This window comes from Panthera leo, chromosome A1 (assembly GCF_018350215.1).
Source record: "Panthera leo isolate Ple1 chromosome A1, P.leo_Ple1_pat1.1, whole genome shotgun sequence".
In the NCBI taxonomy this organism is placed as follows: domain Eukaryota; kingdom Metazoa; phylum Chordata; class Mammalia; order Carnivora; family Felidae; genus Panthera; species Panthera leo.
This window is the reverse complement of record NC_056679.1, coordinates 29,723,991-29,750,023: the sequence shown is the minus strand read 5'-3', so window position 1 is coordinate 29,750,023 and position 26,033 is coordinate 29,723,991. Positions and strand designations below refer to the sequence as shown.

The window sequence follows — 26,033 nt, the reverse complement described above, 5'->3', positions numbered from 1 at the left end:
ATGGTGTGACATCTGTTTGAGATGACCGAGGGCTCAGGCCCAGAACCTGCCTACGTCGTCATGAAGGCAGCCCTATAGTCACTGTCGGTCCATCCACTGCCATTTCCTTCTCAGTGGCTCACGAATCAAGAAGAGACGGAAAGGACGTTCTTCAGGCTGGCAATGAAAACACACCCTAAAAGAGAAATAAATTGGACTAAAAGTAGAGTTCAAAATAAATACCCATCCCTGTTCTGAGAAGATGATGTCCTTGTTGACTACAGCAAAGCAAGTAGCAGAATGCATGCATCTATTTTGGTCCCACCCCTGATAAAAACGAGCCTTCATTTAGGCTTTCAGGGGCTCAAAAGAAAGGGAAAGGGGCCTCCGCTCCTGCTGCTGGTGCCAGTCTGTGTTTTGACGTCAGAACACAATAAACATCGGCTCTGAGGGGAAGTCTCGGAGTTGAGGACGAAGAGAGGGTGCCTTTGGAACTCTTTCACAACAAAATGGCACCTGCTTGAAGAGTTCCTACTCACAACAAGTCTTGTAGAGGAGAAGATGTAACTTCTGACCCCAAGGAGCTGTGTATCTTGTCAACCCAATAACCACACTGAACCTAAAATTCAGAATGAGAAACGAAGGTAATAACTCTTTGTTGAGGGTAGAGCATGCGCTGAAAACTGTACTAAACACTTTCCATACCTGATATCATTTAATTCACCCAACAGGACCCTGAGGTAGGTGGTTTTATTCCATTATATAGAGAATGATACTGAGTCTCCAAAAAATTAAGGACACTGTCCCAAAGCCATACCACTTGTGAGCAGCAGAACCAAAAGTCACATCTGGTTTTGTTTGACTCCAAATCCTGTGCTCTTAGCTACGGGCATCTTTAATTAAGATCAGAACTCATCTGGGTAGACATGCTTGCGGCTCAGGGGTAAAGATCAGGGACCAAATGTTGACTAAGGCTGGGGACAAAGGAAGTTTCAGGTTTGGGGCATGCTGCCAGGTAGGTAGGTTTGATCGACACCTAGAGCTAGGTCCTTCCCACGGCAATTCCAGGCCAGGGGGGAACAGGCACAAGGAAGGAGGTCACCAGAGATCTCCCCCAGATAATAAAAATGTAGGGAACCTTGAGAGCAATGCTGTTAACCCCTGGGGGTAATTCCAGTCCACAACTTCTCTTTTTCAGCCTAAAGAAGCCAGACTCAAAAGGCTACATATTATATGATTCCAGAGAGAGAAAAGAGATCAGTGGTTGGCAGGCACCAGGAGATGAGGGTGGGGTCTGACTCCGAAAGGGCACAAGAACACTTTTGGGAGGTGATGGAAATGTTATGCATCCTAATTGTGGTAGCCTTTATACAACTGGCATTTAACTGCACACTTAAAGTTGGCAGATTTGGGACACCTGGGTGGCTCAGTCGGTTAAGTGTCTGACTCTTGATTCCTGCTCAGGTCATGATTTCATGGTTCGTGAGTTTGAGCCCCATGTCGGGCTCTGTGCTGACAGTGTGGAATCTGCTTGGGATTCTCTCTCTCTCTCCCTCTCTCTCTGTTCCGCCCCGACTTGTGCTCTCTCTCTCTCAAAATAAATAAATAAACTTAAAAAAATTGATATATTTTACCTCATGTAAATTACATCTCAATAAAGCTGATTTAAAATATATACATCCAATTCCCACCACCCCCCCCCAAAGGGCATTAGCTGATGAATCCTGAGCTAAAGTTTCCACTGTGCAACTGCATTGCAATAAACTCCAGCATCTCAATCCTTCAATTAGTTGTTCAGCCTTCCCAGTAGGGAAATTTCCAGCAGGCAGCCCCTGCATACACCCCTGATACACCACATCCAGTGGAAGAAGGTTCTGAAGGGAAATGTCAGGCAAATGCTTCTGTAGCCATTTAAATAAGAAGCTGACTGCTAGGGTTACTTTGGCTTCCTGCCTTCTTTTCCAGATCTTCAGAGATCATACTATGAATGTGGTAGAACATTCATCTGGAAAATTGCCCGCTGGCCAGATTAAGGTAGCATCACTGTTTTTTAACTTATATCTCACATGACATACTGGTCTTTATCTTCACATCTTGTTGCATTTTGAAGGCCATACCTGTCTCTATGCTCAGCCTGAAAAATACAGAATAACACTGCTAAAAATACTAAATATCATAGCTACCACCTGCCTAAAAAAAAAAAAAAAAAAAGTATGGCATGTATTAAAAATGAGCATTTCAGTAGGACTAACTACACTAGCCAGGTCTGTCTTCCCTTCCAGCTCTAGGTCACCTGTCCCCCTATACATTGTCTTTGGTAAAGGTATTTCTCTCTCCAATATGGCCACTTAGTCTCTTTGCTTTCTGGCCAAGACCTTCTGTTTAGGGAAGATCTGGAGGCTTCTGACCCATTTTAACAGCTCGGTTGGAAAAGGAACATAAGCCACACAAATATAGTCTAACGTTGGAAATAATCAGATCAGTCATGCAAATTAATAAGTACATAAGGTCATATCCCCAAAGAAAAGAGTGCAGTCTCCTACAACAAAAGCTGCCAGAAAGAATGGATTTTAAAGGGAAATGAAAACTAAAGAGCCAGCCTGACTTTGGACTCTTTCTAAAAGTCTTGATGTTATCTGCTGTTAGGTGTATGATTTCCTGGGCATCGGTGTTTGGGAGGTAGCCACACTGTACCTCACAGCAAGGTGGAGACCATTCTATTAAGAGGCTTTTTATAATAAAAATAAAAGAGTTAAAAAAAAAAAACCAAAAGACAACATTTATATCAAAACACACTTTAATCATTTATTAAAAGGGGACGGTTATAGCATTTAAAGAGCCAGTCCTATAGACTGGGACTCATGAACATCAAGGGGAAACAGACCAAGACCGGAAGAGAAAGCCATCCAAAAGCACAGAAGCACATACATCTGCTAGGTTTTCAAACTGCACTGATTTACTAGATATTTTCAATGGTTTTTTAAAAATATGTCTTCCTCAAAAAAAAATTTATTTTCTTACAACTTTTAGGCTTAAACAAAGACAACCCTTGCATGAAACAATTGATATGACTTAATACAAATGTCACATATGCTCCAAGGGCTTTGTCATGTAACCAGATACGCTATTATTTTATCACTGCCATCTGTTCTTACGGTCCTAGAGTCATGTAAGTGTAATTTCATGATGAGACAAAAAGTGTAATTTTGTTTTTCTTCTACCCATTCCATAAAAAAACTGGTTAATTCTCATAAAAAGCAGGAGGTAGGAAATGGGAGGAGGGAACTGGTTGGTAAATCTGGTTCTAGTCTTCTGCGCGCCTTTGGAATGGAGTTATGAGGTAGGAGGGTTCTACTGACTCTTCTAGAGGTGGACAAAAGGGATAAAAGAAAAATCAAATCCCCCACCTGCAGGTCCATCTGGGACTGATTTACAGGGTACAATTTAGTGCATAAAAGAGCCTCTCTCTAGAAAACTCTGAGCATCTCACAGATATAATACAAGCATGCTAAGTTTACTAATCTGCTACATATAAAACACTGTCCAGATGCTAGTAAGAAAAACCAAAGATGGAGACTTGATCCCTCAAGGAGTTTCAAGTATTAATCTGCCTAATTGAGATCAGGTTTCTTTCAGGCATGGATGAATTAACCTGGCTACATGGAGGAGAGCTGGTCATTGACACCCATCCTTACAAAGAATCCCCAAAAGCCATAGGGTTCTCTTTAAGTTCCTTGATTTCCGGAGCTGTCTCACTGACACCTTCCTTGAACCTATAATGTCCCTAGACCCCCACAATCCCATCTACCCTGCAAGGACCTTATTTTCACTAGGGAAATGCATTCTCTGGAGGCAGACGGCTTCCAAAAGAACTTACCAAATCAGGGCAAATATCCTAAGTCTTCAGTGCGATAGAACTGTGCTCCCAAGTATCACTACTAAGCAAACTCACTTCCAAATCCCCCCCGCGGATAGCTAAATAAGTGAAAAAGACCATTTTTTTCAAGGAACCTTTTATTTCTCTCTCATCCTTCCACAACTTACTTGGGTTCCTTGTTAAAGATCAGATCATAATTGAGAAGGTAACCATCATTATAGACGAAAAGTTTCTGGTCAAAAGGGTGGTAGTTAATGCTCTGAACTCTCTCCCGCATCTTAGGCATTACAACGTTTAGACTGCCCTCTCTCCCTGTGTTTGTGTCATAGTAGTAGAAAATCTCTTCCTCTCTGGTGTTCAGAGTGCGGGTGGCATACAGAACCCCGCACACCATGAAGGCGTTAGAAACCGATGGTTTATACTGTCTCGTATACCAAGTGTCTAGCACCGTGAGTGTGGTGTCATTGAGTTTGCTAATCACCATGTTACCAGTGCTGGCTTCGGTTGCATAAATCACCCACAACCCATTCTCATCCACAGCCAAGTCAATATCTTGCCAATCGACATTAGCATACGAAAAGCGGTTATTATAGGCGGCATCAGGGAGAGTTTGAGTCACTTCAACCCTGCTGTCATTCAGGTTAATTTTGGCAATATTCTGGCTGGTGTACATGTTGACATACATGTAGTTGTTATAAACCGCTGTACCACTGCCTTGGCCATAGGTAATCCGATATTCTCGGGCATTTATATACAATAGCAAATCATCCAGGGTATTGTAGAGCCTGTAATATTCCAGATGTCTCCCATCTGTATTCAGAGGTGCCACCCAATACAGCCCTCCATTTGGTTGCTGGGGAGAGTAATCCCGACCCCAGGCACCATACTTAAAGGAAAACCCTCTCCAGTTGAGCTGAACGATGGTCGGCTTGCTGATATTCACCACACCACCATGGCCACAGCTCCCTGTACAAACAAGAACATACAAGGGCATTCTTAGAGAAAAATGAATGACGAGATACAAATGGTTTAATGTCCTAAGAACCAAGGAACCCATAAATACTTTTCTTGTCAAGGTTCGGCGACGACCGTGGTTCTGATGGAGAAGGATCAAGACCTTCTTTTGGTGTCAGTCTCAATGCAAGCCTCCTGTCAGCTCTAGAGAAAACCACCTCCTATTTAATGGGCTTTCATTCCGGAGATGGGGATGCTAGAACTGCCAAGAGCCATATTAAAAAGGTTTGAGGGCCTAGAAAGAGGAAAGGAGGACTTGGTGGATTTGACAGATTTTCTTCTACCAGAAAGCATTTTGCAATCTTTTTTTTTTTATTTCATTTTTCTTCTAGAGAAATCAAAAAGAGCAAGGTCATCCCAGATCCTACCCTTTTTCCATAAAGCCACAAGGTGCTATTTGCCAGGATCAGGGACAACTGTGACGAAGGAGAAGACTGTCCTGGACAAGTGTCCATGCCCTTCACCTTTCTACCCCTCCCTGGAACCCCAAGTGCATATTCATGCCAGGTACCATTGCTGCCCCAAGCCAATCTCAGAAGATGAAGTTTTAAATATGGTATTTTAAAGATACAAAAAGATAGTCCTCTAATGGTGGGATTTCCGCCTTGAGAAGCCATGGAAGTGATTTTAGGGCAATAGGGTCTGATGTGTGCCCAAAGCATAAGCCTATTACGTAGATCACTTGGTGACCACCTTGCTGCAGTTGTAAAGTAGGTCTTGCTGTTTATACCACATATTCTACTGGGTCATAGAATGACAGCAAGTCCTTCACCTTTCTCAATCTGACACTGTCGTCACAATGTGTACAATCAAGTGGGACCAGGCTCACCGGTCCACTGACTCTACCTTCCCTGTACCAGCAGTGAACAACCCAGGCTGGACAACTGGCCCTACACGTCACACTCTGAAATGCCTGCCAACCCAAATCATTTATGAGCTACAAAAATAACATAAAACTCCTCCAGAGTCTTTATAATAACTATCCAGAGTTGAACACACATTTTGAGGGATCTTAGTAAATATCTCTTTAAAAATGGGTAACATTGTTTATTGGATGACAAAGAAAATTCCACTTCAAGTACATTTGAGGTCATTTTCCCTCATCCTACTGCCTGGAGCTGAGCAGGTGAGGGAAGAAGGAACAGAACCTGAATCACTTGCTCTGGCTTTGAATGCTTAGAGGGAATCAGGGAGCCATGGAGAGCACATGAAGTGAGCTACAGCCAAAAGCAGAGCTCCAAAGAATTACCTGATTTATCGGGGCGGGGGTGGGGGTAGGACGTTGGTTAAGTGAGAGCAAAGCTTTGTCTGTAAGTCTGTGCCTCTGACCGACATGGAAAGACCTATTCCTTTCCTTGCTAAATGTCCCCCCCCTTCTCCCCCTCCTCACTCAAGGACTGCTCAGAGGTGAAACCATTACTAGAAACCCTGCTTTTATTCTTCCAATCTGCTGGGGCTTTTTGGTCCCAGAATTAAATACGTGCTCCTTAAATGCTCTCATAAATCCGCAGTTGGTGGGAAAGCCAGCCAACCATACAACAGGTAGAGAAATGAGACCATTCTGTACCCAACCTCAAATAATTTTGCATATCATTAAGCAGAACACAGGCGCTGGTTTATTTTAATAATGCATGCACCATTTCATAAATAAAAAAGCAACGTGTGTTCAGCCAAGAGACTGTTCTCCACCAAGGAAATAATAAATAAAATTATAAATTATTATTTCTTCTCCTAAAAGTGATCTCTCAGATGAATGCTTGTTTGCTTTTGTTTATGAAACAATGCATGAATTATTAAAATAAAGTTAATGGTGTGTTCAGTTTAATGATAACAAAAACTGTTTGAATTTCCATATGCTACAAACCGGATTTGCTAGTTAAAATACCTTCCCGAGAACTTACTTATTTAACTACATTTCACTCTAAGGAAATGTAAGAAAGTCATGTTTTTCTTGCAGGTTGGAAGACTTAGGAATTGTTTGCTTAATCGAATCTTGCTTTCCTGGAAAGAAAATATCCCGAACCGACAGTAACAAGATACGTAAGGAAAACTTACGATGTATAGTCTTATTCAAGCATTATCACGGGGTTAAAGGTAATAAACTGTTCTGTCTTGGATGTGGAAATCCTTAGATATAAAGGAATCCAAATAAACTGCTCTTCAAAATTACTACTTCTACTACGACTACTAATGATAATGGCTTATCATTTTACAAGTCGACCAGGAAATTAAACATTGTACCTGGTGTAAATACCAGAACTGTATGAAGCCTACATCTCTTTTTCTCACTTCCCAGCCATTCCTAAACACTCTCCTACCCTTTTTTGTTACCCCTCTCTCATCCTCAATGTCCTTTGGGCCTGGCTGTGGTCGAAGGAAGCAGAAACAGGGAGGAGAACTGGGCACTGTTGCCAATACTACAGATGTGGCTACAGCAGTGACAGGCCAGAGAAAAGGCTATGGCGGGCTTCCTCGACTCCCGGCAGCAAGCTGGCCTGGAAACGATACTGAAACTGACAGCCATCCTGGTGCCCGCTGCTCCTTTTTGCCCAGCCGGAGCCTCCACCCCTCCTCCCCCCAATCTGTGCCAAGCTTCCCCCAACCCCCCTTACCTCATCTCATATCCCTTCCCCGCCCCTTCCTTCATTTCAAGGTCTTAGCCTTCTCGGCCGTCCCAAGCTTCCACCCCTGGCACAACCACCCATTGCCCAACCATAATCCAAGAATGTGAAAGACCAATGCATCGCTTCACATCTTCCTAATGGACAAGAACACACCGCAGAACTAAGAGTAAAAGTACACTTTTAGCTATTCTACAGGCAAGGAAGTAAAGATACATCGGTGTTAATCAGGCTGGTGACTGGTTGAAACGTTCTTGTTACTGCGGGAATCACAGGTGCACCTCTCTATCAGAGCATCTATGGAAGGCAGCCTGGTACGGGTGAAGCTATTGGCAGACAGATTCCAGTTCAAATCCTGACTCCAGTACTTACTGGCTGTGTAAGCTTCTGAGCTTCAGTTTCCTTGTATTAAAAAATAATAATAATAATACCTACTCTGTAGAACTGTTAAGAAGAAAGAGAAGGTATGTACATGCAACTCAACAAATGGTAACTATCAGCATTATAATCACATCACATTATATATAGCTGAAAGTTCACACGACTGTCTCCCTTCCTACATAGTGGTTTCTGGAGGTTCCTGTATCCATCCTGGGAACCCTAGCTCCCAGAACAGGACCAGCCATGCAGTGGCACCAAATTATGTTCGTGGAATAAAAGAATGAAAGACTAATCAAAGCCCCCAAACCCAGCTTACCTTATTAATAAAACAACTAGCACTCTACCCTGCTACATATGTTTTACAAAAAGCCTGGTATTCACTCAGCAGAACATAAAGCAAGGGAACCCTCCACACAAGTGTCGCCTTGGTTGGCAATCTCATCATGCAATTCATTAGATCTTGTCATGGTGTTCTGAAAATACCCTGGGAAGCCACATGATAAGACTTTAACACACCCTAACTTGGCTTTTTTATCTTTTAAAGAATTTTTAAATGCTTTTTATTTATTTTGAGAGAGAGAAAGAGAAAGAGCATGAGTAGGGCAGGGACAGAGAGAGAGAGAGAGAGAGAGAATCCTAAGCAGGCTCTGCACTATCAGCACAGAGCCTGATTCGGGGCTTTATCTCATAAACCATGTGATCATGACCTGAGCCAAAATCAAGAGTCAGACGCTTAACCGAATGAGCCACCCAGGCACTCCCTAAGTTGGCTTTTTTAAAGTCTCATGCTTAGTAGCATTTTTCTTAAGTCAATGACTATCTGCAGGGGAAACTTAATCTTGGATCTATCAATGCAATCTCCTACCTAGACAACTGCACTTTGAGCAAAGAGGAGAATATAATTCACCTGTGGGAATTAGGCAGTTAACCTGATCATAATCACAAAATGATGAAGACTAAATTATTGGATACATTCTCCCCAACACTCTGCTTTTCCTAAGGCTTGGGATTTTGGCAGGTCACTATCTTTCATCAGCCATTTACTGAGCACCTACTGTGTGTCAGCACAGAACCTGACATCATCTCCAAGCACAACCGCAATCGACCCCTGGGCGTGTACGTACATTTTGCCTATCTCCAGTCATCTAGATTCAGGGGGAGATCAGAGAGAGAGAGAGAGAGAGAGAGTCAGTTGTTCTCAGGAAAAAAAGTTAATGAGCAGAAGGGCAATTATTTTAGATTAGAAGTTTCTATGAAATGAAGCAGAAAAGGATACCATTTGCGGCATAAACCAAATACAAAGTGCATTTTATTGAACCCTCACTACATGTACTCATTCTAAGATCAAGCTGACCACAGACAGCAACCTGCAACTGGGAGAGAGGAGCCCCGAGAGCATGGAATTCCTTTATAGCTGAGACTTGCGTGCAGTCTTTTGTTCTGTGCAACTCTGCAGTGAAAAAAGCAGACAGGCCAGATTTTAAAGTCCCATAATTGTGAGTAACTTTAATTAAAGTCTCCACAGGCTGACAACTTTGTGGTGCCTGGGGAGTTTCCAATTCTGCATTATCAACCAATCCAAACAGAAAGAGAGCAAGTAAAAGAAATTGATTTAAAAACATGACAAAAAGTCAGTTTAATATAAACATCATAAATATAATATGAACAAAGCTGGAGGAGGGCCAAGTGGCTTGGCCGGGATCCAGGTACAGCCAAGGTTGTGGGAAAGTGAGAGGAAATCTGGGTCCAATTTGCTTAAACAACACAGCTGGGCTGGGATGACTCACAAAAGTCTAAGTGTAAGGACCTAGGGGAAAGTTCTCGAAAAAAACTTCTAACAAAAATAATCCAACAGGCTCGCTTGTTTTCCTCTTTAGATATACTAAGAAGTGTGCTTTCTCTCCCACTGCCATTCTTGGGTTATTGCCACGGACGCTCTAGGTCCTGAGATACCCAGGGAGTGAGGGGCCTTGCATTTCGGCCTCAGCCCTGCCACTAACCACCCGTGTGGCCTCAGGAAAAGCAGCACCCTCACCACCTAAGTTCCCTCCTCTGAGACATGATGGACCTGAGCTAGATGGCCCTAAATGTCCCTTCCAGTTCTAAAATGTCCTCACTCCAAAGAAGGAAGGAAGGAAGGAAGGAAGGAAGGAAGGAAGGAAGGAAGGAATAGAGGGAGGAAGAGAGAAAGGAGGGAGGAAGAAAGAAAGAAAGAAAACCTTGTTCACGTGTTATCAGGGCTTGTCATTGCTTTGACCCTGTCCTCAAGGAGCCCTGCGTGGCCCAGCAGAAAGAGCTCACATTTTCAATGCACATTGACACTGCTGATCCCAGACTAAATTTAACCTCAGTGTGTTCCAGAGGACAAGGCATGGCCTTTGTCCTGAACTTCCTCTGTATGTCATACTATGACAGGTTGCCAACAGCAGAGGGAGGGAAGAGAGTCTCCTGAACACCACCAAGAGGCTTATAACTATGGCAGTATCTAATTAAAGCCTTAAAGAAGCCAGTTACATTGACAAGGATCCAAAAACACACAGCCTAAGAGGAAACAGTCTGTGGAAACAGAAATTAATGAAAGTAACAAGAGCTGTATGATTTGATGAGAAGGTACAGGCCCTTTTCAGGCTGAGATGCTTATGACCCGCAGGGAGGGCTTCCCTGTGACAGGGCTGCACAGGGCGACAGAGGAGGGCTTTAGTTCACCTGAAGGGACGGGCTGAAGCACACAAGGACCGCTTTCGTTCACAGCCAGGTTTTCACTTCAATTATCATCGTTAATAATAATAACAAATTTCAGCATATAAGTGTCCATCATAGAACGCAGTGCTTCCCAAGACTTGTTTCATTAACCTGCTCACAGGTAAGTAGTATTCTCCCATTTTATCGAGGGGGAGATTAAGGATCTTTTGCTGTGGCCACATAGCTGGGAAGCTCAGGTCTTTGGCGTCCCAAAGCCATACTCCTGACCTCTACACTCCACTACCTCCATTCATGGAGGTATTATGGAGCACCCACCTCTATGCTATACCTAGCCCCAAGGATTATTTAGAGAGTATGAGGCCATCCCTGCCCTCCGGGAACTCACACTCTAGGCAGGATGGCAGGCCACACCCACAAGTACTGTACAGGTGGACCGTTAAATCCTCCCTGAATCCTCGGACACGCGAAAAAACAGCAGGTGCATTTCAGGAAAGCGTAAAGGAAAAATACAGGTGTGGAAGCAGGGATGGAAAGAAAGCAAGAGAAAAGGAAGAGTCAAGGCATAACCCAGCTCATCGGATACATGAGCCAATCAGCCCTTGCCATCCGCGGGACAGCACCGACGCCTTGCAGATTCCAGAGGCTTTCACCAGAACCCCCCCCCCCCCCCCCCCCCGTCCATTACCCTCCCCCTCAGCCCTGCAAAAATCCCATCCCCGCTTCAACTCTGCAATCCCAAATCCCTTCCCCGCCCCACTCTCAGCCCTTAACCGGGCTGGCTCAGGTGGTGACAACATGGCAGGCTTACCAGGGGCAGGAGGCGGTGGGGAGACAGTAACATTTTCACCTTTAGAGGCTTCACATTCCTTCAGCCTGTTCTTCAGCGCCAGGATTTCCCGGCGAATGGCAAGGACGTTGTTTTTGTCTAGCGTCTCGAGCTGCTCTACCAGGAGACTCATATTCCTTATCTAAGGAAATAAAAATGCAGAGTGACTTTATATTATTGTGCAATTTCTTTCATAAACATTCCAGGGCTGAATTTGTCACTTAGTGAAACATTGCTAGAGAGTACACCCGAGATTCTTCGGAATGGTTTCATTTGGAAGAATACATTTTATGGTTTAGCGTGAACGCCTGTCAGATCTCAGGCAGATGTGTGTGACAAGAAGAAAATGGCAAAGATTTTAACAGATTTAATAATAGAGCACAGGCTCAGTCTAAGCATCCACAAAGGTCCATTAAAGTTCATTTCTAATAACCTTCCCCTATAAACTCATGTTTACTCATGTTGTATTATAATTAAGTTTCTAACAAATTGCAAGGGCCAGAGAAAACTTATCTGAGATATGTAACTAGACTTCTCCATTACAGCCCACATCATGTCCATGCTAGTAAATTCTCGTTGAGATAAATTACCCAACCATAACATTAATGTGATGGTCTTTATCCATAGAGCTTAAAAGGCTTCACTAAAACATAATCGCATGAAATTCCTTTAAAGAGGGTTGCCAGTATGTGGAGAAGTGTTCCAAGAGGAATCAAGGATCACATGATCATTCAAAAGGAGAAACAGACCTAGCAATTCCAAAATCCAGTAAATTGTGGCTTTCTAGTCCCACAAGGATAAATCCAGAACAGAGAAGTCACTCGATCTAACTTGGCCATGGACTTGTTCAGATTTATATCATCACCTTTCTAGAGACATTGAAAGGCCACCTGGGTCTGGGGCAGGCCCACTGGATGACACCTGCTCCTCAATGAACACGTTCCCATTGTGTTCCCCTCACTATTCAGACACCCCCCAAAAGCAGAACACAGGACATGCCAGGTGGTCATGAGAGAGTGCAGAATTAAAAGTCAGAAGAGAGATCCATAGCCTGGTCCCAACACCTGCCCACTTCTTAATTTATTATTAAGCCTCTCAGAAGTGAGCTCATGACTTACCTCCACTTCCAGCTGGTCAACAATTGTCGTGCTTCCAACAAAATTGTCCTTCAGCTGTATGATCAGTTTCTCCATCTCCTTCACTTCTATCTTGATCAGCTCAAAGTCCAGTTCAGTATAAGAAATGGTGTCCTTTTCCATGATCTCTACTCGGACAGTTAGGTTTGAAAGCTTCTTTTCATACACACTGATTAATTGGACATATTCCCTTACCTGAAAGGGAATCAAAAAGCTTAAGTCAATTCCCAAAGTAATACTATACAGTCTTCCTCCACTACCAAGCCCTTGGGGACTATTTGTTTGCTGTCAATCTTTTTTTTTTTTTCTCTTTCTTTCTTTCTTTTTTGGTAAAGAAATGGATCAAAAATATCAGGGTGCCTGGGTGGCTCAGTTGATTAAACGTCTCACTCTTGAGTTCAGCTCGGGTCTTGATCTCACTGTCCTGAGTTCAAGCCCCGTGCTGGGCTCCATGCTGGGTGTGAAGCCTACTTAAAAAAAAAAAAAAAGAAAGAAAGAAAAGAGGGGCACCTGGGTGGCTCAGTCAGTTAAGCGTCCGACTTCAGCCTGGGTCATGATCTCGTGGTCTGTGAGTTCGAACCCCGCGTCAGGCTCTGTGCTGACAGCTCAGAGCCTGGGGCCTGCTTCTGATTCTGTGTCTCCCTCTCTGCCCCTCCCCTACTCATGCTCTGTCTCTCTCTGTCTCAGAAATAAATAAACATTAAAAAAAAAAAAAGGATCAAAAATATATTTAACTAGTGCTCGCTTCCGCAGCACACGTACTAAAAATTTAACTGGTTTTTCTTTAATCTATCTAAATGCAAACGAAAAAAAAAAAACATTATTACAATTGGTGGGGTGGATTTTGTGCTTGCCTAGACTAAAAATAATTTTGCTTCAGAGTCATCATTCACAAGTATATTTTAATTTCCATTTTAATGTTTGAAGATATTAGGTCTCCAAACTAAACTGGTTTGAACCAGACTCCCTTGCCCTCCCTCCTCCCCTCAATGCACATACTGGATCTAAACCAGGGTTTCCCAACCTCAGCACTATTGATATTTTAGGCTAGATCATTCTTTCTTGTTGGGGGGCGGGGGGGGGGGGGGGCTTTCTTGTGCATTATAGGATGTGAACCAGGATTCCTGGCCTTTAGACACCAATAACAGCCACAGACCATTCAGCTGTGACAACCAAAAATGTCCCAGCCATTGCTAATGTTCCCTGGGGGCAAAATCACCATCACCACCACCCTCCCTCCATTTAGAAACACCGCTCTAAATCTAAGTATTTTCTAGAAGAGAGAGAAGTGCACTGAGTAGAATTCCTTCTCTGGTGGCCATATGCATTGAGTTTTGAGCCCCTCTACCTTTTACAGAGTGCCATAAAGACCCAACTTTACTACACAATATGTGAGTGTGTATGTGACTATAAAGTGCACATTTCATTAAGTGCACCCACATTTATTCCAAGAACTGATTATTGCAATCAGACCTTTACGCATTTGTTGCATATATTTGAATGTCTGATCATTAAGTTAAAATACTTCCAAAAATTCCCTTGGTGGTTTAGTGTATAATTGGAAGCTCCAAATGGGTATTTCAATAAACACATTTGGTGGTTCTTTTTGTATCTGATCTCTGAAAGAAATGCCATGGCCTTTTTAAGGACCTGCTCATTAAAAGTTGCTGGCTTTACACTCTTTCTAAAAATTCGAACATAAGTGATACTTTTCCCCAAACTGTGCTAATGTCAAGGAGCTGATCCACGGTGCCTGGATGAATTCAGAGCCAGATGTTGGCCTGTAATCCTCCCAATACTAAAGGCAGTCTTAACTTCTGTCATTTTCGTCCTTCCACTTAACCCCACTGTGCAAATTAGAGCAGACTCATAGGCCACAGACCTAAAGGGCTAGGGCTCCAGGCAAAGAGGATTTTAATGAAAGTTGAAAATGCAGCCCTCGGCACTGCTGGTGTATCTCCTCGGGCAACTGATGCTCACTGCCATCAGATGCGCCATCGTCAGAGGCTGACAAGGCTGGTGACATTTTGGTGGTTAAGGAAGTTGGAAAAAAACAGAAAACCTAACGAGTCTCCCTCAAAAGTATAAACACAAATATAAGGTAGCCAGGTTTTAATTTCTGCAAAAATCAAGCATAAAAACTTGCCTGTAAAAAGAATAATAATAATAATAACAATAATAATAAAGTGCCAATCCATCGCAGAAATGGAAGTTTGCAGAATGAATATTCTTGTTGGCATTTGGTCTTGCCAGCTCTTGGAACAAATGAAACACCCTCTGTTTTCCTGGAACATGTTGGTGGCACATCGCAGCTGTTGTTCTACAAAAATGAGTGATCCAACTGTCATCGCTGCTAAATAAAATGTGGCTCTCCCAGATTCTCACTGAAAACCAAGGCATAACCTGGAGTTTGCTACCTATGAGGATGTGTGGCATGCCTGCCCTCGTTCAGCCACAAAATGAAGAGTCCCTAAAGATCTGTTTCGGGAAAAAACTCGAGGTTCTTTTCAGCTGACATTTAAAGGAAAGCTCGATGATGTTCAGGAAAACTAGAATCGCCCATAGAGTTATTAGAAGGCAGGAGGGAATTTGAGGACTCTACTGACTTAAGTAGATTGCTCATGTAAACTCTTTACATGCACAGATCTCTAGTGTTGAGCTGCTGTGGGCAATTCCCAGAACATCTAGCTTTCCCTAGAAGTGCAAGGTCAGAAGCCACAGTGCAACTTGCACCAGAGATGTAGAGCAAGAATACGGGTCTAGCCACAGGGCACCCGAGTCGCTCAGTCGGTTGAGTGTCCCATTCTTGATTTTGGCTCAGGTCGTGATCTATCGGTTCGTGAGTTTGAGCCCCATGTTGGGCTCCACACTGAGTATGGAGCCTGCTTGGGATTCTCTCTCTCTCTCTCTCTCTCTCTCTCCTTCTTTCTTTCCCTTTCTCTCTCTCTCTCTCTCCCTCTGCCCCTCTCCCCAGCTCTCTCTCTCTCTAATAAAAATAAAAATAAAATAATAAGGGTCTAGCCCTAAGAGGACACCCCCCTGTGCCAACATCTTTATTACGAGCTCCTCATCACTAGCAGTTTGAGCTTTAAAAGACTCATCTATGCTTGCCTTCAAATCACCAATCTAACAGAGCTTCCATTTTGTTTCTTATATATATATTATATCACGGATGGGCTCTAAGAATCAACATTTGTCTGGGGGGGTTGTTTTGGGGTGTTCATTGTTGTTCTGCATGGTAGACATGGTCCCATAATAGATACGGATGCAGCACAGCTGGCTATTAAGCTAAGGAATCAGTCTGGCTCATGTTCCTGCCTCAAAACCTCTGATCATAATTACGGCCAGATTATCAGAAACAGATAAATGTACTTTGCAACATACTGTTATTTTAATATGTCTTTAACAACAAGAGGAGTTGAGCTTGAACTGACCACGAAGACATGGGAAATCCTTTGGAGCCAGGTCCACCTAAACTCAAAGCTGACTTCAGTACTTAGTAGGCAAATCACTTAATTTCTCTAAGCCTTAGTTGCTCCTATAAACTGGGGGTAATGGTAGCAAGCTTACCAGGTTTCTGCAAAGACTAGGGAAAATGCATACTAAGTGCTTCACTTACTGGATGTCTACAAGTTACAGCAATTATTAGAGAAACAGTGCTTTCAGGGGTTTTTTCTTCAATCTCACTTTTTAATTTATTCTCTTTCAGTGCACGACACGTTGTTCCATCAATGTTCTTTGTTTATAAGTTGCCTAAATGTCTCCCAGACTACCTTGACCTTCTCATGCATGAGGATCCATTGGCAAACGTGTGTCGTATGAAATAACTCGCCCCAAACGCCACAGCCCCCTGGACAAAGAAAACCCTGAGCTGTCTTTTTGTCGTCCGCTCCTGAGTATAGTCACAAGAAGACATACCATAAACAACAGAAAAGTATAAAATGCTTTCAGCAGCTCATGCAGAGGCAGCTCCCTGTCTTTCCTGTGTACTGACAGATAATGAATCAACGTAAGGCAGTCAAAACCCTCTTCTGCGGGCCTGTCCAATCGGGCGTTCCCTCCAGGCCTCCAGATGAATGGTGATTTCCAAGGCAACTTAGGGACGGCTATAATAATTCACCTGAAAATTCAAAAGCCCTCAGCAGAAGAGATAGCTTTGGATTGAAGGCATTACTGTCCTTCTACATCTCTTCTTTGAGGTTGATAACAGCATGGCAGAGAGAAAAGGGACTGGGATGATGTCGGAGACCCAAATTCCTGACTTGGCTCACTCGGCCAAGAGAGGAATGACCTCCACATTTATGGCTCTTGACCTTTATGGACCCCCATGTTTCCCTCCCTAACATGGGAAGAGCGCTGGCCTATCGGCCTTAAAGAGCTGCTTGAGAGGAGAACAGGACTGAAAGCATTTTAAAAAGCAGAAACAAGGGTGCCTGTGTGGCTTAGTCATTAAGCCTCTGACTTTGGCTCAGGTCATGATCTCACAGTTCGTGAGTTCGAGCCCCACTTCTCTCTCTCTCTCTCTCCCAACCCCCTCGCTCACTTGCATGCTGTCTCTCTCTAAATAAATAAATAAAATTTATTGAAACAGAAAAGGAAGCTGTTATTATTGTTGTTATTATCGATGTCGCACAGAATTTCTGATGCAAATCTCAGCCGGCAGGTCAATACCTGTCTCAGGCCTCAATCACAGATTTCTTTAGGACCAGCTACTGACATTTGGGGAACCAGAAGTTTTCCCACCTACTCCTCCCTTCCTCTCTGCCAACTATTAGCAAGGCAGATGCCATCTTCCCCCTCACAGGATCGGAATTAAACGTCCCATACTCTCAGCCCTGGCGAGCTGCACACCTCCCCTGGATCAGTGTGGGGTTTCAAACTGCCCTTCACACTCCTGCCAGCAAAGAAGACATGCAAATCAGTAGCTTCCACTATTTCAAAGCAAATGACTCTAACTGAAAAGATCTTTACTTAGGATTTTCCTCCACTTGTTATGTTTTTATGCATAACTTCTTATCTGTACTTGATTATGCTGGAATAAGGCTATGAATATTAATGGTTGGAATTTATAATTTAGTGCCGTGCCTTTTCTGCTGATTAATTCAAGGACATTTTATTTCTTAAGAAGCTAGGTTCCTAGAGTAGTCAAATACATTTTCCTGGACATCCATTGAAACGTAGAATATTTATCTACCAGTTCGGGAAGAAAGCAGGGTCTCAGCCTCATCATCATTTTTGTCTTAAAGGATAACTGTGCTGGGTGCTGAGGCAGCTAAGTTTAAATTTCTCAGGAAAACTTATTTTGAATCCTGCAGTAAAGCCAGAGCTCCTTGTAAATTAATGGCGTTGTATTAAATAATACATAATGTGATTATAGCCTAGCTTGGACTTCACCTGTGCAGAAAATGGGAGCTTTTCTAATTGATTTTTAACTTGGCCAAAAAACGAAGAAGGGGTCAAAACTGGAATGCCAGGTCACATTGCCCCACCGGCTCAGAGAAAGGCACACCCGGTGGGATAACTTCCTCTGGCTAGAAAAAAAGCCCTAATCAGGGGGTTGGAGTCAGGGTTTTTACCAAGGCTGTGTGACCTACCAGAATTGATTCAAATTCTTCAGGTTTGGTCTAATGTGGGACAGGCTTAATGTAATGCTCCTGCTGAGACAACAGAGAATAACACACGAGGGAGAGAATAAGAGAGACAGAGACAGAGAGGCAGAGACAGAGCCAGAGGGAGAGACAGAGAGTGGGAGGGAGGGAAGAGCGTAAATTGGAAAGAAAAAACAAGAGGAAGAGCAAGGAAAGGAGGGAGAAAGGAAGGAGGAGAAGAGGAGAAGCTTCCAAGAGTGGAGGAGTGGGGAGGGGAAGGAGGAGGAAGAGAAGGAGGCGGGACTTTCCAAAGGTAAGAGAAGACAAAACAAAAAACAGAAACACAAATCAGGAAGGAAAGGGAGAGAAAGATTAGAAGGGTGGACAAGGGAAGGGAGAATGGGCAGAAATAGGAAGAAAAAGTGAAAGTGAAGGAAGAGAGAACAGAGGAGAGGACAGAGAAGGCAAAGCTGGAGGGAAGACGAGGAGGATCAACAGGAAGAAACAACAAAACCAAAGCCAAATGCAAATTGCAAGGTTGCGTTTTGCAGGGAGAGCTCAAGGCTTCTTTCCAACTGCACGCATACAATATTGAAGTGAGTTTATCCGTGGCGTGCATAATCTCCAGCCCATTTTCTTCCACGTGCCCTCATTTTTCCCGCTATAAAGAACTCCATAGGTGTGCCGTGAAATAAAGGCTAACTCCTCCATAGGATGCAAACATGCTGGCTTTGGCACAACCGAAGAAGCCTGCAGATAAAGTCCTGAATAAAAAGTGTTCTGTTTTGTTGGTTGGGTTGCTCTTATCAAGAAGTTGTTGTAAGAGAAGGAAAAGCAATACTTACTTTAGAAAGTTCTTTCTCGAACTTCTGGGAGAGAACATGAGCTGTGAATTCCAAGCGTTCCACTCTCTGCACGGGAAAGGTGGTGTCTGGGAGGGTCACGGAGCAGTGGCAGGTCCCGTGGTCATCCTCGAAGCCAGTGAAATTGGAAAGCGACTGTAAATAAAAATAAGTTCAACATCAGTACGAAGCTGGGAAGTGAGCTTTTGGGTAACTGGAGTGCCAGAAATTGGCCTCTCAAAAGAGGGCTCAGAGGCAAGCAAGTAGAGTCCAATACGTAAATGAATAGCATCAAAGACACGAGCTAAGAGCTCATGTTTCTCAGGCAGTGATTACACTCCGTGTGTAGCCACATCTCCACCAGTCAGGCTACACCAGGGTCAGGCACCTACACCTAAAGGAAGATTCTCCTTTCTTGAGTAGGTTTCAAGGTAATTGTTACTATTCCTAAGTAAGGTGAGGGAAAGAAGGAGGTGATGAGCATTCTGAATTCCAATTCTCCCACTTTCTGGACGTGAACCCTCTATGAGACTCAATTTCCTCATCTGCCAAACAGAGATAACCCACTTCACAGGGTTGTCCCCATGAGTCACCAAGTAATGTAAACCAAGTCCCTGGCACGCAGTAGGCGATCAGTAAATGTCACTTTCCCTTTCCTTCCACGTACTCATTTTCTCTTCCTCACCGTTACCTCCAATCGCAACCCAATGCCTTCCAAGGGAAAGAGAAAAACCTCACGCATAGGAGTTACGGGGGAAAATATACAATGCAAATTCACATCCTCTCTCCACCTGCAAAATTGCATAATTAACATTCTTTAGAGTGGGGAAAAAACAGCCATGTTTAAAAGACTGAACAATGTAGGAGTCTGAAGGTTTTGTGCAAAAAAATGTTTAAGTTTTCCGGCTTACCACTTGCAGAAAAGTCATTTTAAAATATTTGATGTTTCTTTAAGATATTCAGGCTCACACTTTGGTGCCGCTGCATATTTTAAAATGACAGGTTTGAAAGATCCTGTTTTTCTTTTGTCCCCCTCGAACTTCCCCAAGGGGATCCCAGCACAATTAACATTTTTTTTTTTTATTACAACTATTGCCTTCCAGAGTAACTCTTGGCAGTGGACTGGCTGTGCTTGACAATGATCTCATCTGATGGCTAGCCCAAAGCTCACCTGTGGAACATTAGACCTAAGTGTCTCTCTGAAATGACCGAGGAGAGAGCACTGGTTTGCAGAATTTGAAGAGACGCAGGCCACACCTCTCAACGTTTAGGAGGTCAGCTGGCTGCAGCGAGGTGATGCGCTCTGTGCATTTAGTATCTACCAGCCTCCATGATCCCCGAACAAGCCGGACCTAGATGCTTCTACAGTCAAGATGTGTTCTGTCAGTGACCTCTGGACCAAGTAATTCAGGCTTTTGCAACTAAATTGCTTGTCAATTTAACCTAATCTTCTTTAAGATAAGCAAACACACACACAAACACACACACACACGCATGCACATATATATATATATATACACACATATATACATACATATACATATATATACATATATATATATATATATGCATATCAGGTAAATTCTTGACACTGGCCTCAATTTTCTTTGCCAATCACATCCCACACCTGCAGAAATTGGGGAGTAAGGAGGAGAGACAAGCAGGTTTATGCTAAACGTTGGAGCTGGGAGGGGATTAAGGTAAGGGTCTTTGCCAGGGATGAAGAAGGACTGGACGAGCTACACCAGAATGGAACCTGCTTTATCACTCCCACTGAAGATAGAAAACGTCTGGCTCAAGCACGCCAAGGCTTTTGCAGGAGGACCAATGTATCATGAACTTTTGAAAAAAAAATAGCTTATTATTACAACTGTCTACCCCCCAAAATGTCTCGCACTGCATTTTGAAAAGGGGAGGTTAATTAGCTGCACAGGACAGGGTTGAACCAGGCTTAGACTCCTCTGGAAAGCTCTGTCAAATCAGAAAATAGTGGAGATCATCAAGCAGTCTCTAGACAATCAACTCGCTAACAACTTTTAGTCCTGAAGTTCACCTGAAAGGCAGGCAAATAATTATGAGCCCTGCTGACAGCCATTCCACTGTCTTCTATTGAACGTCTCTGTCCCAGCACTGTGGACTCCCTAGCTGCCGTCCTGCTTATCATCAGCCCCGCGTGCTCAGCTGACATCAAAATGGTCCATAAGTTTGATCAGTGTCTCCCATTAGAGATATTTCTGCTCCTCACATTCAAAGACAATGAAGCTAATGGTGATGGGTCTCACTCCATCTGCAGTGACTGCTTAAACTCGGTGTGAGTGTGGCATGAGGAATGGGAGACCCAGGCGTGTGCTTGTCCCCTGGCCTCTGAGAGGGTATGCAGTCCCCCTGTGGAGGACAAATAGGACCCTCTGTACCTTACAAGACACCCCGCACTGATGGGTTCTCACTCAGCGTGTGTTCAATTCACATTTATTGGTGTCTACAACTTGCCAGGCTGTGGTGTCAGGGAGACAAATAAGACCCAGTTCCCGCCCAGTGAATCAGCCCCATTGTCATTAGGGAACCTTAGTGTCCTTTTTTCCAACAAGCCCAAACCCCTTAGCCTCATGACAGAAGAACATGACTCCTGGTTCCGACTCTGCCAGTTACCGTGTGAACAAAGCATGGAGCCTTTTCTTGTCTGTGAAATGAGGACCCTGCAAGTGGCCCCTTCTTTGGAGGGGGACATCTGAGGCATGTGAAGTGCTCTGAGCGCGAGAGCTGAAGGTGTGACTCACATTTGTGACTTAAGGTTGCAATTGGCTCTAATTAGCAGCCAAGCCTAAGTGCCTGTAAAGATTCAAGGCATAAAATAATGGTACTCAACATTTTCAAAGTACAGAAAATGATACGTTTGGAACTTGCTCAATGACAGTTATAAAGGGGTTTTCCACCACTTTCCAAAGAGCTCATCAAGCTGACAGGCAGCCCTAGAAAATTGGGTTTATAGTAGAAGTGACACCTTGTCTGCCATAAAAAAAGAAGTTGGGGTAGTGATACTGACTCACCAGAGGGAGATAAGCGAACTGGGAAGGAAATTAAAACCTCTAAGCACAATTTAACTACCATTCCTTATCTACTTTTAAACATTTGTCTTTTTGCCAAACAACAGGCATATTGGAGTTCTCCGTTTCTTGACCTATATTTTATTTTCTGTCATTTTAGCTCATCTTACCCAAATGCTGCTTTCTGATTGGTGAGGACATTAGTGTTAACCAGTTCTAATTGTCCCCAGAAATTATTTAGTATCGTGGAATAAAATGATGCATCTGATTTCTGGCTGCAAAGAATGTTCACGCATATTCACGATTCCCAAACCACGCTTCTCCTAAAAATTAGCAACTTGCATCTATACTCCCCTCAAACAGAGAAAGCTGCCTAGACTGAGATGCTGAAGAGGATAGGCAGACTAAGTTTGAGTTCTATCATTTGCTGGCTTAGTGACTTTAAGCCAACGACGGCACCTCTCTAAGCGTCGGTTTCCACATCTCTAAAATGGGACCATTAATTTTACCTGTCTCTGAGAGTTAAATAAGATGATATATATTATGTACTTAACCAAGTCCTGGCATTTATCAGGTGCTCAACAAACATTGTTGCGGCAGTTTCTATGTGAGCCTTCATCCGAACCATTTGTTGATCAACAAATTTTCATCTACACGGTTCTGATGTCAAAATGGAAACAATAAAAAAGCCTTTTCCTCTCCTTATCCCAATGGCCCTCCCATTCAGACATGATCACGTGAGCAGTGACCTGACCTGTGAATAAAGATCATAGGAGTGCAGAGGGGCAGGCTTTGGGGGAGTTAAGACTCCTCCACCCCAAGGCAAGCCTGGGTTTTCCAGAGCAGGGCTCCTACAGAAAGGCCCAGAGCAGACGCAGGCAGAGTTGGAAGAAGGAAATGCTTCCTGCCCCCTAATGTCTCATCCCTTGGTGCCTCTTCCCCTCTCCTCGAAGGAGATACGAAGAGGACTCATCTCCCAAAGAACTAGGCTCGGGGTACGGTCTGGGGATATAGCCTAGCTGGGACAGTCCCTTCCTAGCACAGGCTTTGGTTTTGTTGTTGTTGCTGATTTTGTTTGGCCTGTTTATTGCTACTGCTGTTGTTGTTTTCGGAAATGGCTCTTATGATTCCCTATAAGGAAAATGGAAGACAGTTAATACTCTTCTGGGGACATATCTGTGTGTAAGAGCACTTTCCTAAAGACCTCCCCTGCTTCGGCCATCCATCTCCTTTACAAACTAGGCTCAAAGAAATCCTCAGGGCTCCAGCTGGAGCAAAGAGGCTCTCACTCCCTCAGGGCGATTCTTCATCATCCTCAGGGTTCCCAATGGGCAGCAAACCAGACCGACTTTTCTGGAGCTACTCCTGGCAGGGCCCCTTCCCTAAGAGTTCTCATCTGGAACAGGATCCGGACATCTCTATTTTTGGTGTACCCCTCCCACCCCTGCCCACCCCCAATTCCAAGCGTAGCCAGGTTTGAGAACCTCTCTAAACCTTCAGTTCTTTCCCTAAAGCTCCCGGCAGAAGAACCAAGATGTCGTCTCTCTTGCTAACAATTTAATTATTTTACCCAGGTTTTAATTCATTTCCAGGGCGCCTACAGTTAACAAAGGGAGTCGTAAATCTTTTAGAGTGCTCAGGTCTAGCCATCCATGAAATTATATTCAGGTCCCCAAAAAGTGAGAGGAAGGGAATTAACACAGCTCTCAGGCCGTGGGGCCTTCTCACCTGAGACTCGGAGCCAGGGCTGGGAGTGAAGCTGTCATTGGAGCTGAGGCCAGAGATGAAGTTGGAGACGAACACAGAGTCAAGGAAAGAGCTGGAACTTGGGCCAGGGACCAGGGGCTCCAAATTCCCTGTGGTCTGGCCAAGGAGGAACAGAAGGGCCAGGGGGCAGAGGAGGCCTGTCCTCATTTTGTGCTCTTAGCTGGAGCCACTGGTTTCTACACAGAGCCCAGGGGCTTCTTATAGTGCCCAGTGGGGATTTCCCCACGTCCAGTTTGTAGGAAAAGAGGAAGCTGCCAGGGAGCATGTGACCACCCCAGGAGGGTCAGGACACCCAGGAACCTGAGTCACCTTCACACCTTGTCGCTGAGTCCCACTCTGCCAGCTGCCCTTAGATCTAGATATCTCCTGCCAAATATTAACTCAAATGTACATTTTCAAGCCCAATATCTGGTTTCCAACTTGATACTTCCTTGAAACAGATAGGTTCAAGGTAATCTTTATGGTTGAAACAGAACTTGGAGGTCCCAGGAGTGAACAAGCCTCAGCCCTTTGCCCAGAAGCCACACCTAGTGGTTCCCCCCTACCCCACCCCTGCCCCCACCTCCCATTTTACTGAATGATGCTTTTCAGAGGAAAGTTAGGGAACTTGGTTTAGAGACTGCGAGTCTCCCTAGAGGGATTCCGTCTTCAGCTGCTACTGCCCAGGTTGTCTCTGACCTCTCTCTTGGAGTCTGCTTCTGGACAATGTTCTCCAACAACCTCAGCCAGAGCGAGATATCAGCAGTGTTTTCACCATGGATACTCATGAGGGGTTCTGCATTGCTGAGCACTTGCCACTATGAGCTTGATGAAGGAGAAAGAATCCAAACAGGAGGCTGCCCCAGATCCAGTCAGGGAGGTCCATGTTGAACAGTTTCCCTCTCCAGAAGGTTCTGTCCGATCTCCATTGTTCCAGACCGTCTTGTGAACTGGTCAAGGCATATTTGTCACGAAACTGAGAAATAGGGATGCATCTTCAGGCTCCATTTGGAAAATCTGCCTTCCTCCCTGTAGAGTAAAAATGTGTTAGCCTGAATATTAAAAACCAGCTTTCTCACTCATTAGTTAGTGGCCTTAGGCAAATCACTTAGCCCCTCTAGTGTTGTAACAATTCCTAAATTGTTAGAATTAAATGAAATATTATATGAGAAGTTGCTTATAAGCTTTGAAGCACTATACAAATGTCAGATTTTATGCTTTTTGGTTTTATTTTTAATTTCCTAAAGCCTGGCCCAATATGTAAGATTGTTGGGTTCACAGCAGGGAAACTCCATCACCCACCCTACCATAGGAATGCTTTGGAAAGCCTGATCTGAAGGGTTCCTTTACCTCATGCGCTGCATAAGGTCTCAGATGTTAATGTGAAAAACAGAGCCTCAAACCCTTGGTACACTATTCAGATTCTCATGGGAGGGGACAAGCAAAAAAAAACTATGAATGAATGAATGAGGGAAGGAGGATAGGGAGGGAAAGGGAAAAGAAGTCTCTCTCTCTCTGTGGTGCACCCAAGGCCCATGCGGCTGCATCCCTGGCTCAGTGCCCCACATTGCCCCTTGACTTGGGGGGTTGAGTGGATGCCCCACCTAGATCAGTCTCCCCAGCTTTAGAATCCAGCCAGCCAGACTGTCATTGCTGCCTCCCCATTGAAATACACCACTTGAGCCACACAGGAGGACGTCACAAGCCAAGTTTATACCCATATAAGATGTAGATGTGTGGATGTGGTGATCAGAGGCAGTTAGTGGAGACCCAGAAAGTGCAGGAGCATTTTTCCAGAAGCTTTCTGGACACAACTTCTGCCTACATTATCTAATCTGTGGTGGAGACTGAGGTCAGGGACAGGTAATCCATGGCCAGGGTAAGAGGAGTATTTTGAAGCCCCACGTCTCATATTCTACCCTGTGTAGAGTTGTCAGATTTAACTAAGATATAGGACACCCAGTCCCATGTGAATTTCAGATAATGAATCATTTTTTAATTCAAGTATGTCCCACGCAATATTTGAGACACACTTATACTAAAATAATTGTACGTTGTTTATTTAACATTCAAATCGAACTGGATGCCCCGTATTTTCTCTGGAATCCTACCATTGAAGTCTGCTTGCGCCACCTGGACAGAGACTCCTGGGGCAGGCTGTGAGCCGCAAAGTTCACTGTTCCCTATGGGAAGCAATTCAGCCTTGGCCTCTTTGGCTGAAGTTTCTAGCTATTAGAGCCCAAACCAAAACAGGAGAAGCACAAGGCATCTGTGAG

At 44.0% G+C, this 26,033-nt stretch overlaps 1 protein-coding gene across 1 annotated transcript; it reads right to left on the bottom strand.

Moving 5' to 3' along the window:
* Positions 1-2,802: 2,802 nt before the first annotated feature.
* On the bottom strand, positions 2,803-24,075 carry OLFM4 (olfactomedin 4). The gene is made up of 5 exons (XM_042903854.1): positions 23,740-24,075; positions 18,971-19,123; positions 12,520-12,732; positions 11,384-11,543; positions 2,803-4,822 (listed from the first exon to the last, which is right to left on the bottom strand). The coding sequence occupies exons 1-5, from the start codon at positions 23,923-23,925 to the stop codon at positions 4,020-4,022; spliced, it is 1,515 nt and encodes a 504-aa protein (XP_042759788.1). The 5' UTR covers positions 23,926-24,075; the 3' UTR covers positions 2,803-4,019.
* Positions 24,076-26,033: the final 1,958 nt, after the last annotated feature.

What these genes read in the sequence shown, in the direction of transcription:
- OLFM4 (XM_042903854.1), bottom strand. Translation starts at nt 23,925, where the DNA reads ATGAGGACAGGCCTCCTCTGCCCCCTGGCCCTTCTGTTCCTCCTTGGC. An exon ending in GCCCTGGCTCCGAGTCTCAG is followed by an intron (nt 19,124 to 23,739) that starts GTGAGAAGGCCC and finishes TTTTATTTACAG; the next exon opens with TCGCTTTCCAATTTCACTGG. An exon ending in TTGACCAGCTGGAAGTGGAG is followed by an intron (nt 11,544 to 12,519) that starts GTAAGTCATGAG and finishes TTATTTCCTTAG; the next exon opens with ATAAGGAATATGAGTCTCCT.